The sequence below is a fragment of the Trichoplusia ni genome, chromosome 3 (assembly GCF_003590095.1).
Source record: "Trichoplusia ni isolate ovarian cell line Hi5 chromosome 3, tn1, whole genome shotgun sequence".
In the NCBI taxonomy this organism is placed as follows: Eukaryota; Metazoa; Arthropoda; class Insecta; order Lepidoptera; family Noctuidae; genus Trichoplusia; species Trichoplusia ni.
Genome location: NC_039480.1, coordinates 18,906,391 through 18,918,538, shown reverse-complemented (window position 1 = coordinate 18,918,538; position 12,148 = coordinate 18,906,391). Strand labels below are relative to the sequence as shown.

At 34.2% G+C, this 12,148-nt stretch overlaps 2 protein-coding genes across 2 annotated transcripts; one reads left to right on the top strand and one right to left on the bottom strand.

The window, feature by feature from the left end:
• Positions 1-3,288: 3,288 nt before the first annotated feature.
• On the bottom strand, positions 3,289-7,286 carry LOC113492262 (UDP-N-acetylhexosamine pyrophosphorylase-like protein 1). The gene has a single exon (XM_026869690.1). It carries the CDS (start codon positions 7,272-7,274, stop codon positions 5,514-5,516), a length of 1,761 nt encoding a protein of 586 aa, XP_026725491.1. The 5' UTR covers positions 7,275-7,286; the 3' UTR covers positions 3,289-5,513.
• A 250-nt stretch (positions 7,287-7,536) lies between these two features.
• LOC113492267 (RNA exonuclease 4) lies at positions 7,537-10,383 on the top strand. Its single transcript, XM_026869704.1, has 2 exons — positions 7,537-8,612; positions 9,756-10,383. The coding sequence occupies exons 1-2, from the start codon at positions 7,764-7,766 to the stop codon at positions 9,948-9,950; spliced, it is 1,044 nt and encodes a 347-aa protein (XP_026725505.1). The 5' UTR covers positions 7,537-7,763; the 3' UTR covers positions 9,951-10,383.
• Positions 10,384-12,148: the final 1,765 nt, after the last annotated feature.

The window sequence follows — 12,148 nt, the reverse complement described above, 5'->3', positions numbered from 1 at the left end:
AAACAAACGAAAAATACTGACTGAATGAGAAAATCCTCCTTTTTGAAGGCGATTGCTAAAACATTCCTATCAGCGCCTTCCAAATACAGTATTTTTTGTCACCAAACATAATTAAAAATCTTCATAATTTTTGACCCCAAGCGAGATCGAAATATCATCTCGTTTGACCTCGAAATATTGAAAATAACTTAAATAACATGTTGTCTGAATGTTTTTAAACCGGTTTGCGTAAATGACAACCAATTCTAATATTACGTGACCTTATGAGAACACCTTTCACTTTCCAACGGTTGTCTGTGGTCGGGTAGATTTTTCTAGAAGGCACTTTGAATATTATGCCTATAGTTCAACACTATGGTTATAAATACAATACAACGTGTAAATTGTAAGGTTAAGCTACGCTTGACGCGGTCCGTAGATCGGTGACTATCTTTGTCATAACGAGTTTCTCCGTGTTTCGGAAGGCATGTCAAATTGTGGGTCCCGGCTGTTATTTATACATCTTTGACAGTTGTCAAAGGTAGTCAGAAGTTTGAAAGTCTGACAACCAGTCTAACTAAAGGGTATCGTGTTGCCCAGGTAACTGTGATGAGGAGGTCAGATAGGCAGTCGCTCCTTGTAAAACACTGTTACTTAGCTGAATCTGGTTAGACGGCTAGGCTGATGGATGTAAGTTGTGAACAGTAGGGTTGTGATTTAAGAGTTGCCGGTAAGGTACACCGAAGATTGCCGAATATCAGAGTCGTTGACATCACCACGCCAAAAACCCACTAAGAACGACGTGTCACGAGTTCGATCCTTACGTTGGACAAGCATTTGTGTGATCCACGAATGCTTGTCCTGAGTCTGGGTGTCTTTGTGTATGTGACTTGAATGTTTGTGAAACTCTCCGCGGTTCAAGGATAAGATTATTGTCCTTAAACCAGGATTATATGTTATTTAAAGAAAAATGGCAAATCTAGTAGCTATTACTAACAAAATGTTAGTCAAACCGCTTCTATAGCCACAATCTACACTTTTCAGTCTAGTTTACAGTTAAGGCAGAATATAATACGGAAATTATTATTGGACTCACAATGAGATCCGTGACGTTTTCCTACCGCGAGTTTCTATAAACATGCTTCATATTTATACAGTTGTCTTGAGATGAAAGACAATTGTAGTTCGTACAATATTGCTATATAAGATACTAGCTGTTGCCCGCGACTTCGTCCCCGTGGGTAGAAGATATAAGTTATGATTTTATACCTGCCCTGTTTTTTTCACATTTTCAATTGTATCTTCGCTCCTATTAGTCGCAGCGTGATGGTTTATAGCCTAAAGCCTTCCTCGATGAATGGTCTATTCAACACAAAAAGAATTTTTCAATTTGGACCCGTAGTTCCTGAGATTAGCGCGTTCAAACAAACAAACTCTTCAGCTTTATACATATATTATAGTATAGAATAGTATAGATAAAAATCATAATACTCTTCTCGTCTGCCCTTTTTCCAATTTCGTGTGATCCGCGAATGCTTGTCCTGAGTCTGGGTGTCTCTGTGCATGTGACTTGAATGTTTGTAAAAACCACCGCGATACGAGGATTGAATTCATTAATGCGGAAGTATTTATTTAATTATCACACCAATCTACCATTACAGGTTACTTAACCTAATGCGGTAGCTAGGACTAAACAAAGGTCTAAGTATTTATGTGAACTAGGGTTTTAAAGATTGAATTATTATGCACATAGTTTCAGGTCTAGATTCCAGCAAATGTTTTAATATGTAATTTTCTGATTATTCTGATAAAAAAGTAAATTATTTCTCGAAAAATAATAACATTTATGCTTATTTACCTTACAAAGTAGGCTTTATGTCTGAAATTAATATTTCAATAACGCGATTACAAAACCAGACTAACTCGTTTCAAAAGCCACTGCGGCGCGAACAGTTACGACAATATATTACAACATAAAATTGCAATAATGCTAGTGGAACAATATTACTATTATGTACATCCCACTGTTGGGCACAGGCCTCTTATAATAGAGAAGAATTGAGTATTGATCACCACGCTAAAATACTACAGACTATTACAAATTAAAAAATACGTCTCCCGAACCAAGGAGTTTAATTATTGTCTCGAAAGGAGTTTTACAAACATTCAAGTTACATGGACAGACACAAAATGGAATCCAGGTTTTTCCCACGTTTTTATACAGTCACTTTCTTGTTCGTTTGTTTGTCGTTCCTGTTGGTATTTTGCAACTCAATTTTGAGGCACTTCCCGATAAGCTAGCAGGCTGAAATTTTCAGGCTAGCTTCAAACCCGATGACAATGCAATTCACAACTATAAAAACGGCTGGACCGATTCTGAAAAAAATTAAATGGACATTTTAAAACGTGGGTTTTTAGATTTTTAAATCTATTATTTTTACGATGTTTTCCTTTACAGGTTGTGAATTCCAAAATTTTTACGAACTTAGGTACAGGTCCAATCCTACCATTATCACCTACATACATGTATATTCTAAAAGTTTCTAGTTTTATTGTTCAAATTTTACTGATCCTCACTTATTCACATTAATTTCTGGCAGTTCCTATATGGAACAAAAAATCGCAAACATTAAGTGAATAAAACAACCATATTTAAAAAAAAGTACTTTAATAATTTCTTTAATTAACGCAACGTTTATATTTAAGATTAATAGGTATAAAATGTTATAAAACTATTATTAGCTATAAATGCCTAGTAAAAATGCATTCTACATACAGTTTTTTTATGGTTTTCGATTAGATCGCCATTTTCTAATCAGCTGTCAATTCAATATGGTAATTTCCGCCAATATATTATCAACCAATCATAGACTACAGAAAATGGGAAAAATTGTTGTATTATGCAAGGACATAACTTGTAATTCATTTTGTAAAGCCATTTATTGCTATTTTCATTCGTGTACAAGGGATAATAATACTTTTGCATGCATTAGTGTGTCAAATTAACTAAAGATTAAAATTCTCTATTAAAGAAAAGTCGTAAAACCTACAACATTAGGAAAGGAAATTAACAAAACCAAAAGGAAATAATAAAAGCAATATATTTTTTCTATATTTACAAGAAATTAAAACATAATTTAAAATTATTATTTTATTTAAGTACATTTCATAATTGCATTACGAACTAGGCAAAGGAATTTTAGGGAAATTATTATTCAGTACATACACCGAACGTAGTTACAATAAAACTTAAAAAAAAAAACAAAAAGAATTGCGAGAATGTAGAAATAACATGATGATAAAATTTAATTTTCCACTATTTTTCAATAAATAATTTTGATATAAAACAGTCATAAAAAAAACTTCTATCCGTGCGATACGAAAGGGTACCTATATCTATCTTTTTTACTAAAAAAACTATTAAAAATGACTTAACAAAAAACGTTTAGAACGCAAAATTAAATGTGATGTATAGTATATGTAATACGCAACTTCGTAATTATGTAATAAAGAAAATATTTACACAACAAATTCCAATTATTTCGGCAGTAAAAATACTTTAAGCTAGTTAAAAAGTAATTAGCAAAATGGCAGTTAAAAAACAAAGAAATTCATTAATAATATAACTATTGGATAGTTAAATAAATGTCTTTTTTTACTTGTTTTAAAATTGGGATCGGAAATATTAACTGGCGCAAAAAGAACGCATTAAAAAGAAGGATAAAGTGAGTGACGATTGAAAATGTCTGACACAAACGTTTTTGGGTTTAATACAAACTTGTTTGAACGTTAAAACTGATTTGATAGGTTTTGTCAAACATCCACGAGTTCGATCACTCTTTATAAATCTGTTGTGGTACATTTTGCAGTGTATTCTAGGTTTGGAGCGACCAGCAAGGTTTATTGTGTAAAGCTTTAAAACTAAAACCGATTGTTGTTACAATAAAATAGATTAATATTGCTTATAATTCCAAATACCTAAAATGGCGGTTACATTTTACATTTCCCGCCAAAAAAAAAATCTGCACAGGAACTTAAGTATACTGCTTTTGAAAGGACATTATTTTTTCAATTAAAAAATAATATTATTCATATTGTTTCAATTCTTAATCAATACAACGATTCAAATAATAATGTAGATAACAAATTGCATGTTTCCGTTTCAGACAAAGCGTTTATAACACTATCGGACATCAAAATCAAACGATTAATAAATTTCTCAGAATAAAATTACATCAGTATTAATTTATCGATTATAATCAAAATGTTGCGTAAATAACATCGTGGTTGTTTAAAAGCGGGTCAGAGACAAACTGGTTTCTTTTTAAACAAGATTTGCTTTAAGCAACGGCCTTGAGAGTAAAAGTGAATTTGTGGCGCCTAATTACAAACTATAATGTATGACTGGCGCCATTTTTATTACGATATTCAGGTAATTAAAAGACTGGAGATTTAATGTAGCTTGAAGACTAAGCTGTAGATTATAAGAAAAGTTTTTATTAGAATCAAATATGAAATCGATCGAGATCACTAGTGGCTGTATGTAAAATACCTTGGTTTGATTTGAAAGGTGAGACACATCCGAGCCCGCGGTTTTCCCGCCTTCCAGAAAAAATTGACAATTCGAAACGAAAATTAATTTTCGACTCGTAACATTCCTGTTATAGTTTGTGAGTTTGCGCCGTTTCAGGGTAAAATCTCGGGATCTATAGAACCGATTTTGGAAATCTTTTTACCAATACAAGGTTATTTGTGAGAGTCTAAGGCTAATATGAACTCGAAAAATAACACCCGATGTAGCCAAGGGCAGTGGCAGTATATATTATTATAGTTAAAAATTCCCGCGCTTTCCGCAAATTTTATTTGCTGCATACATTATTGTGATTTTCTAGCGACTATTGCTTTCTATTTCATTAGGTACGGTCGTATTTTACTATATTGCTATACCGATTGAACAATAGCTATATTAATGCTAATTTAGGCTCAATTTTAACTAAAATTATTACTAGATGAGTATCATAATCTAATTAGAAAATAATTATTGCTATTAATTATAATTGGAACATAATTAAAATAATTCTATGAACTCTTAATTAATAATGACTTAAATTTCACATCACTTTGAAGTTAAAAATTTACAAAAAAAGTTCAAAACAGAAGTAAATAATTTTATGCTTTTGATAAATATAGTTTTTACAGTCGTAATTAAAAACTGATTTAACTTTTCCGCCATTAGCGTGTATAAGAGACAGTTAATAATTGTTTAGTCGCTTACCACCACTTATCACAGCATTATTATTTATGATGCTTGTGGGAGCGTGACAGCGTGACAAGGCGTAGAGCGCCAACTCTCTTTCACACCCTTACTTTAAGGGTTGACAGGTCCTCAGTAAATCATAAATGTTCGTCACGCAGTTGTGGTCTTAGGCTTTGTCAAGTAAGTCAGTGGCAGGATAACAATTTCAAAAGAATAGATTTAAAATCCATAAGAAAATTAAAAATTTAAACTTTAGCAACCAAAAAGTCTCTACACTTTAATGTTTACCGTTCACACCGTTTGTCGCAGACTCCTGAGGACTTTTGAGATGGTACGGGCTTATAGAAAAAACTTCACCATTGACCAAGTCTTGTAAGTTCTCTCCACCATAGGAGAGTAATGGAGAGATCTCCACATCAACATTGTCTTCTACAATTCCACCAGATTGCCTAATGTATTTTCTGTGGAGTTTCAGTAAGTCTTGCTTAGCGGTTGAAGGGCAGTCTTTTTTAGCAGCATCATTGTTTTTCAACGCAGAAAACTCAACGTCCCTAGCTACTTCGAGACAGATGAAATTTTCAGCAAATTCAAACACATCAAAGATGAACTTCTCCATTTTAATACCGTTGGGTTCGGTTGGCTTTTGACGGACACCTTCATGGTCTACGTAAGGAATCTTCTTGTTAGCAATGTGTAATTTCAATTTTGATTCGTAGTTGCAGATTTTGTCTAAGAAGTCAGCTGAGAAGTAGTGGTTGCAGATGTTGCCTGCAGAGAAAGTCAGTCTTCCGTCTGGGGTACGGCGTTCAGCTTGTTCATCGGTCAGTTCAGAGTACTCAACAACCTTGTAGTGACCGTTGACACTACACACAACACCTACAGCTTCACTGGGCGAGGATTTTTGAACAACTTTAGCCGCACAATCTGCATTCTTGCTCTTACAGTAACCGATAAACACTGGGTCCGCAACTTTAATTAAAATGTTATCTACGGAATGAGCATGGAGATGTTCCACTCCTCGTTTAGCAATATCTGCTAAGATCCCTTTAGCTTTAAGTGCTCTGTAAAGTCCTCCGTTACCGTCAGGAGCTGAAGAAATATGGTGTTTCTCATCCAAAAATATTTTTCCTTCAAAATCAAAACATGGTAACGTACCCTGCTCAAAGTACACAATATCTTCTTCATTCAATCCGAAGTAAGAATGGCTTCTGAAGAAGTCTGCGGTTGGTCCCTTCGTGTGTTCAGAAGTCATGATGTACCATGTTATTCTGCCAGCTTTGCCGTACTTCTCAGCAGCCATTTGTTGTACCCTGACAATCCGTTCTGCTTGAATTTGGAATAGAGTCTTCCTAGATGGTAGTCCCACATCGTACATACCTTTAGGATGACCAAAGCCAAGTCTGGTAGCTTGTCCACCAGCCAGAAGCAACACACCAACTTTGCTATCACTAATTTCCTTCAGACCAATATTTTCGTATTCCTCAATTTTCTCATTACTCAAATTAGGCACAGCTTCGTAATGCGAATCCGGTATAGGCTTCAAATCTTCAACTTTTTCTAAAATAACTTTACTAGTGTCGTGCGCTCGTCGGAACAATTCATTGACTTCGGCGAAATCTATTTTTTGTACATCACTAATCAACTGGTCCCGCTCTTTTTCGGATAGTTCGTGCCAATAGTTCAATAGATGTCCTTGACCATGGCTGTTTAGTTTTGCGAGTAATGTTTCGTACGACATTGTTGTAGTTGTCTGGCCAGCGCGGATAGAAAGCGGACACTGGCGACTGCCTTTAGTTATGAACAAGATAACATTTTCACTCGTATTCTCCCACCACACTTGATTTTTAATACACGTCGGCGCGATTTGACGTTTGCAGACGAATTTGTATACAAATCTTGTATTTACATTTGTGGCTGTATTATAAAAGAGAAATAAAGATGATTTCAAGTTTGCACGTTCCATTACGGGATTTGTTAAGAAACATTGGCCCACTTTTGGAAGAAAACCAGCTGTGTATAAGTGGCATTGCAATGTCATTTGATGAAATAAGATTTTAGACTGCTTTGGGTACAAGTCGGTATCGTTCGGAAACGAAGAATTGTCAATAATGGCCCACAGCTTGACGTCTAACAATGGTTTAATTTACTAATTATTTTTAATTCAGATGGGTCGAAAAATATAAAATTTATTGTAATTAGATATGCGTAATAAAATAGCATTGGAAAGTTAAGGATTTACTTTGTTAGTAACAAATCGCAAAGCTTGTCTGAGATTAAAATAATTATTTTTAAACGACGATTTTTTTTCATCTATGGTTTTGTGAGATCATTTTATTTTGAAATTTATTTTAACGTGGAATTAACGATGTAGAAGCAATAATGAATTAAACTTATTACATTTCAAGTATAAAAATGGTGGTAGTTGTTTAAAAATCGTAAATTTTCTTCTATGTCCGTACGCGGACAGTAAAATTCTACTAAAAAGACAATTCTTTATGCCCGCCATGCGGGCTTTCTGTCAAAAAAGATGTCAAATGGCTTCATTCAGCACGCAGTTTATTTACTCCTGATAATTATCGAATTTGTGCTCGGCATAGTGTTTAGTGTGTTAAACAGTATATTTTTTATATTAAAGTTGTTATTGCATTACGTTTTTGATGTAAATATGACTGAGTCATCGAAAAAACGCAAGAGAAATTCAAATGAACAACCTAACCAAACTGTGGCTTTACGTGGTGTTATTGACGCTAACTGGCAAAAGTTTTTATCAAGCAGCCTTATAATGGATAAGAAAACAGAGAAGCCCGTTCAGAACAACAACAAGGACCAATACACGGGCACATTCAGACGCGCGAGGAAGAAAAAGGCGAAAGACCACGAGAGTGTCCAAAACGATTTAAAAACCTTGAATTTAACTTCAAAATCACCAAACAGCGATACCTTAGTCAATAGCATAGAAAACAAAAAGAATAGTGTTCAAAAAAACGATGATAGTGTTGTGAAAAATAATACTAATAATAAAAATCGACTAACGAAATTTCTAGCAATGGACTGTGAAATGGTAGGTGTAGGTTATGATGGCAACGATCATATGTTAGCTAGGGTATCAATAGTCAATAAATTTGGTGATTGCATTTACGACAAATTCGTGAAAGCTCGCGAAGAGGTCAAAGACTATAGAACAGACGTAAGTGGTGTCAGAAAAGAGGACTTGCTCAATGGAGAAGACTTCACTACTGTACAAAAAGAGGTTTCGGATTTAATTAAAGGAAAGATCTTAGTCGGTCACTCATTGAAAAATGATTTGTCCGTTTTGTTTCTGTCGCACCCTAAAAGGAATATTAGAGACACATCGAGATACAAACCATTTAGAAAGGTGAGAATATGTAATTTTTGATTGATTATTACAAATTGATAACTATAAAGTACGATTTGTTGGGCTTAGACCTGTTTCCAATCTGTGTAAAGAACATATATATATATATATATTATATGTTCTATATATATATATATATAAAGAACAATATTCAAAAGTAGTACTTACCTTAGTATAATAATTAGCACTTTTTAATAGCTAAAATGTAATAGACATTGCCTAGATACACTTTTCTTGAAATAACTTAGATCACAGCTGTAGATTAGTTTTTTTTTTTATGGCAATGTGCTAATTGTTTTAGCAATTTCTGCCAGTGTCATGTAATGACCACACATGGGCACTGTAAGATCTGACTGGAATACAAGTGTCTTTTCAGCAGAATTCTGGTATCTAAAACAACACAAAATAGGTGTTAGTATATGCTAATACTTACAATAGATACTATTTACTGTGGATTAGTAATTCCAACTTACAGAATTTAAAATATTTTTTTGAGGGTAGCCTATATAAAATTTTATTAAACTACTGCCAACATGTACCTATCTAAAGAATAGCACTATTGTTGTAAATGTGGAAGTATGTGAGCATGTTGGTCAGCTGACCAATTTTGATGAAATTTGTTATGGAGGTAGCCCACATATCAAATACATTTATTTATTTATTTGAATAGACGGTACAACACCAATTACACTATTCAATAAAAACAATGACAATACATAGGCCACTTTTATTCAACATTGATAAAGGAGGGTAACAATATTGCATCTTAAACAAACCCCCAAGCAACAGCAAGCACAAAGCATTTTTTTATTATTGTTTTTAATTTTAACAAGACCCTATATATTTTAATTATTTAAAAAGTTTAAGCCTTTTTTTAATGACCTTCACCCTTACTGCAAACATTAAATTCACATGCACAAAGACAACCAGACTCAGGACACACGTCCTGCACAGGGATCGTCAACACGTCGCGCTCACTGGGTTTGGCGTGCAGACCACCCAAGCAGTCAAACAGTCAAGTCAAATGCACAAAGACACTTAAACTCAGAACAAACAATCGCGGATCAAACAAATGCAAGTGCATTTGGGGTGGTGGCACACCAATTGGCTATCCATTGCCTAAATAAATTAAATATTTTCCAGATAACTAAAGGCAGCACACCGTCTTTAAAACGCTTAGCGAAAGAAATCCTCGGTATAGATATACAATCTGGTGAACACAGTTCTGTGGAGGACGCGAGAGCGGCCATGCAGCTATATTGCAGCGTAGCCCGACAATGGGAGCCCACACTCTCCGATAAGCGCGGGAAAAAGAAGGTCAACCCGGAAGACGACTAGTCCCTCAAATGGTCTTCAGTTTCTTAAAGAAATAAATATATTTTGTGAATTGTTTTTTTCTTTTAAGCCTTTTTTTGTAGACTTAAGCCTCTTATTGCCTTTTGAAGCTTAAAAGCTAGTGTTGTGATCTTGTGATGGAATTAATCGACTAAATAGTCGATTTTAAAGGTAGTTCTCGAGAATATACGAATTAGAAATTAAATAGTTGGTCTTTTTCCATTGTTCATTGAAGTTTCAAAAGATACGTAAATACTGCAAATTTTAAGACTTGTTAAATGGAAAATAATTACTAACAATCTAGGTAATTAAGTGTGTATTTCTGTCAAGTTATGAATACACAGCTTTGAAATATAATAAAATTGTTAAGTAATCGTAAACACGTCGTGTTTTCTCTCAAAAGTTGATGTTCTTCAAATATATTTTTTTATTACGATATTTTGTGTCTCATTTACATTATCCAGTTATTGTGACCTGTCTGGCTGTAGATATAAACATTTAAAATATAAAACTCTCATGTCACGGTGTACAACATTGAACTCCGAAACGGCTCGACCGATTCTCATGTAATTTTATGAACATGTTCAATAGGTCTGAGAGTTGAACTTAAACTTTTCACCTGTTCTTTTTTCCCCTACAACTCGCCACTGCTTGCACTGCAACTGCCATACATTTGTATGGCAAAACAACGTTTGCTGGGACAGTTACTTTACTGTAACATTCCACAACTTTCAGTTTGTAAGATCTTAGCAAACTTAGTATGTAATGACGACCTCCGTGGTCGAGTGGCGTACGTACCGGTTTCAAGGTGTCGCTAGCTCTGAGGTCCCGGGTTCGATCCCCGGTCGGGTCAATGTAAAAATTCAAATTTCTACATTGTCTCGGGTCTGGGTGTTTGTGGTACCTTCGTTGTATCTGAATTCCATAACACAAGTGCTTTAGCAAATTACTTTGGGTTCAGAACAATGTATGTGATGTTGTCCGCATTTATTTAGTATCAACTCATCCATGGAATCATCATACTTATATTACAAACGCGAAAGTTTTATGGATGTTTGTAACTCAGACATAAAAGCTACGGAACGAATTTAGACAGAACTTAGTACACAGACAGTTTATAACCGAATAGACACGATAGTTTTTATCCCGATTTTATGTGCCCGTGGGATCAATTTCGATTTGCAGCGGGCGGACTTGCGGGAAACAGCTAGTATGCAAATGAAAACACAAACATCACTTTGTCATTTATTCTTTATTACAAATTTCTTTATATTATGCCACAATCAAATATCAATTTATACATGGATCTAACTAATATTAAAACTAACATTTTTTGATTTTTCGTTGCTTGAAAATTACTGGATGGATTTCGCGGGCATTTTCAAATTTGGTTTCTGTCTTTTGACAAGTGATATTTTCCACAAGATTATCGCTGATTATGACTTTTGCGTAACTTTCCTGTCAAAAGGATTTGTTCAAGGGTTTGTTGTGTCACGTCAGAGGTCTACGGGCGGATTAAACTCTGACACCAGGTTGTACATCAACCATACGATAAGAATAACAAGAACTCGTGTAGAAATACAACTTGTCAAGAGAACCGGGCATTTTTTGGTTTTAATTAGGGCATTTTTGGTTTCTGCATTGATTCGATTAATATACAACAATTCAAATGGGGCATTTGTAATGCATTTGCACTGGATTCATCACAATGTACTTCATAAATTCCGTAATAAGGCATTCGGGCATTTTTAGACATTTTTAGATTCGAAGAATTGAAATAGGAATTTATTGTCAGGGGACGTAGTTTTCAAGATCAATGCACTTGTCAAAATAATAAAATACGAAAAGTTTTAAACAAGAATTGTCAAAATTATGGACAACACAATTAATTATTACAATACAAGAAGAATTAATGTATAAAAACCTTAGATACACGTTCAAAACGTTAAAATTAAAATTTACAATGTCCACAGATTATATTGAAGCTGTGTGCGTCGTAAATACAACTTTAATACATGTACATTAAGGTCAAATTTGCGTTGTAAGTCATAGTTTAATTACGTCATATCAAAATTGATTTTGTCAAATTGCTTTTTTCGGGATTGCGTATCTAAGCGTTTTATACGTCAATGAATAAATTGTTATAACGAAGATACCTGAACAAAATGTTTATTGTCAATGTTCACTAGATGGCGTTGTTT

What these genes read in the sequence shown, in the direction of transcription:
- LOC113492262 (XM_026869690.1), bottom strand. Translation starts at nt 7,274, where the DNA reads ATGACATTGCAATGCCACTTATACACAGCTGGTTTTCTTCCAAAAGTG.
- LOC113492267 (XM_026869704.1), top strand. Translation starts at nt 7,764, where the DNA reads ATGTCAAATGGCTTCATTCAGCACGCAGTTTATTTACTCCTGATAATT. An exon ending in GATACAAACCATTTAGAAAG is followed by an intron (nt 8,613 to 9,755) that starts GTGAGAATATGT and finishes AATATTTTCCAG; the next exon opens with ATAACTAAAGGCAGCACACC.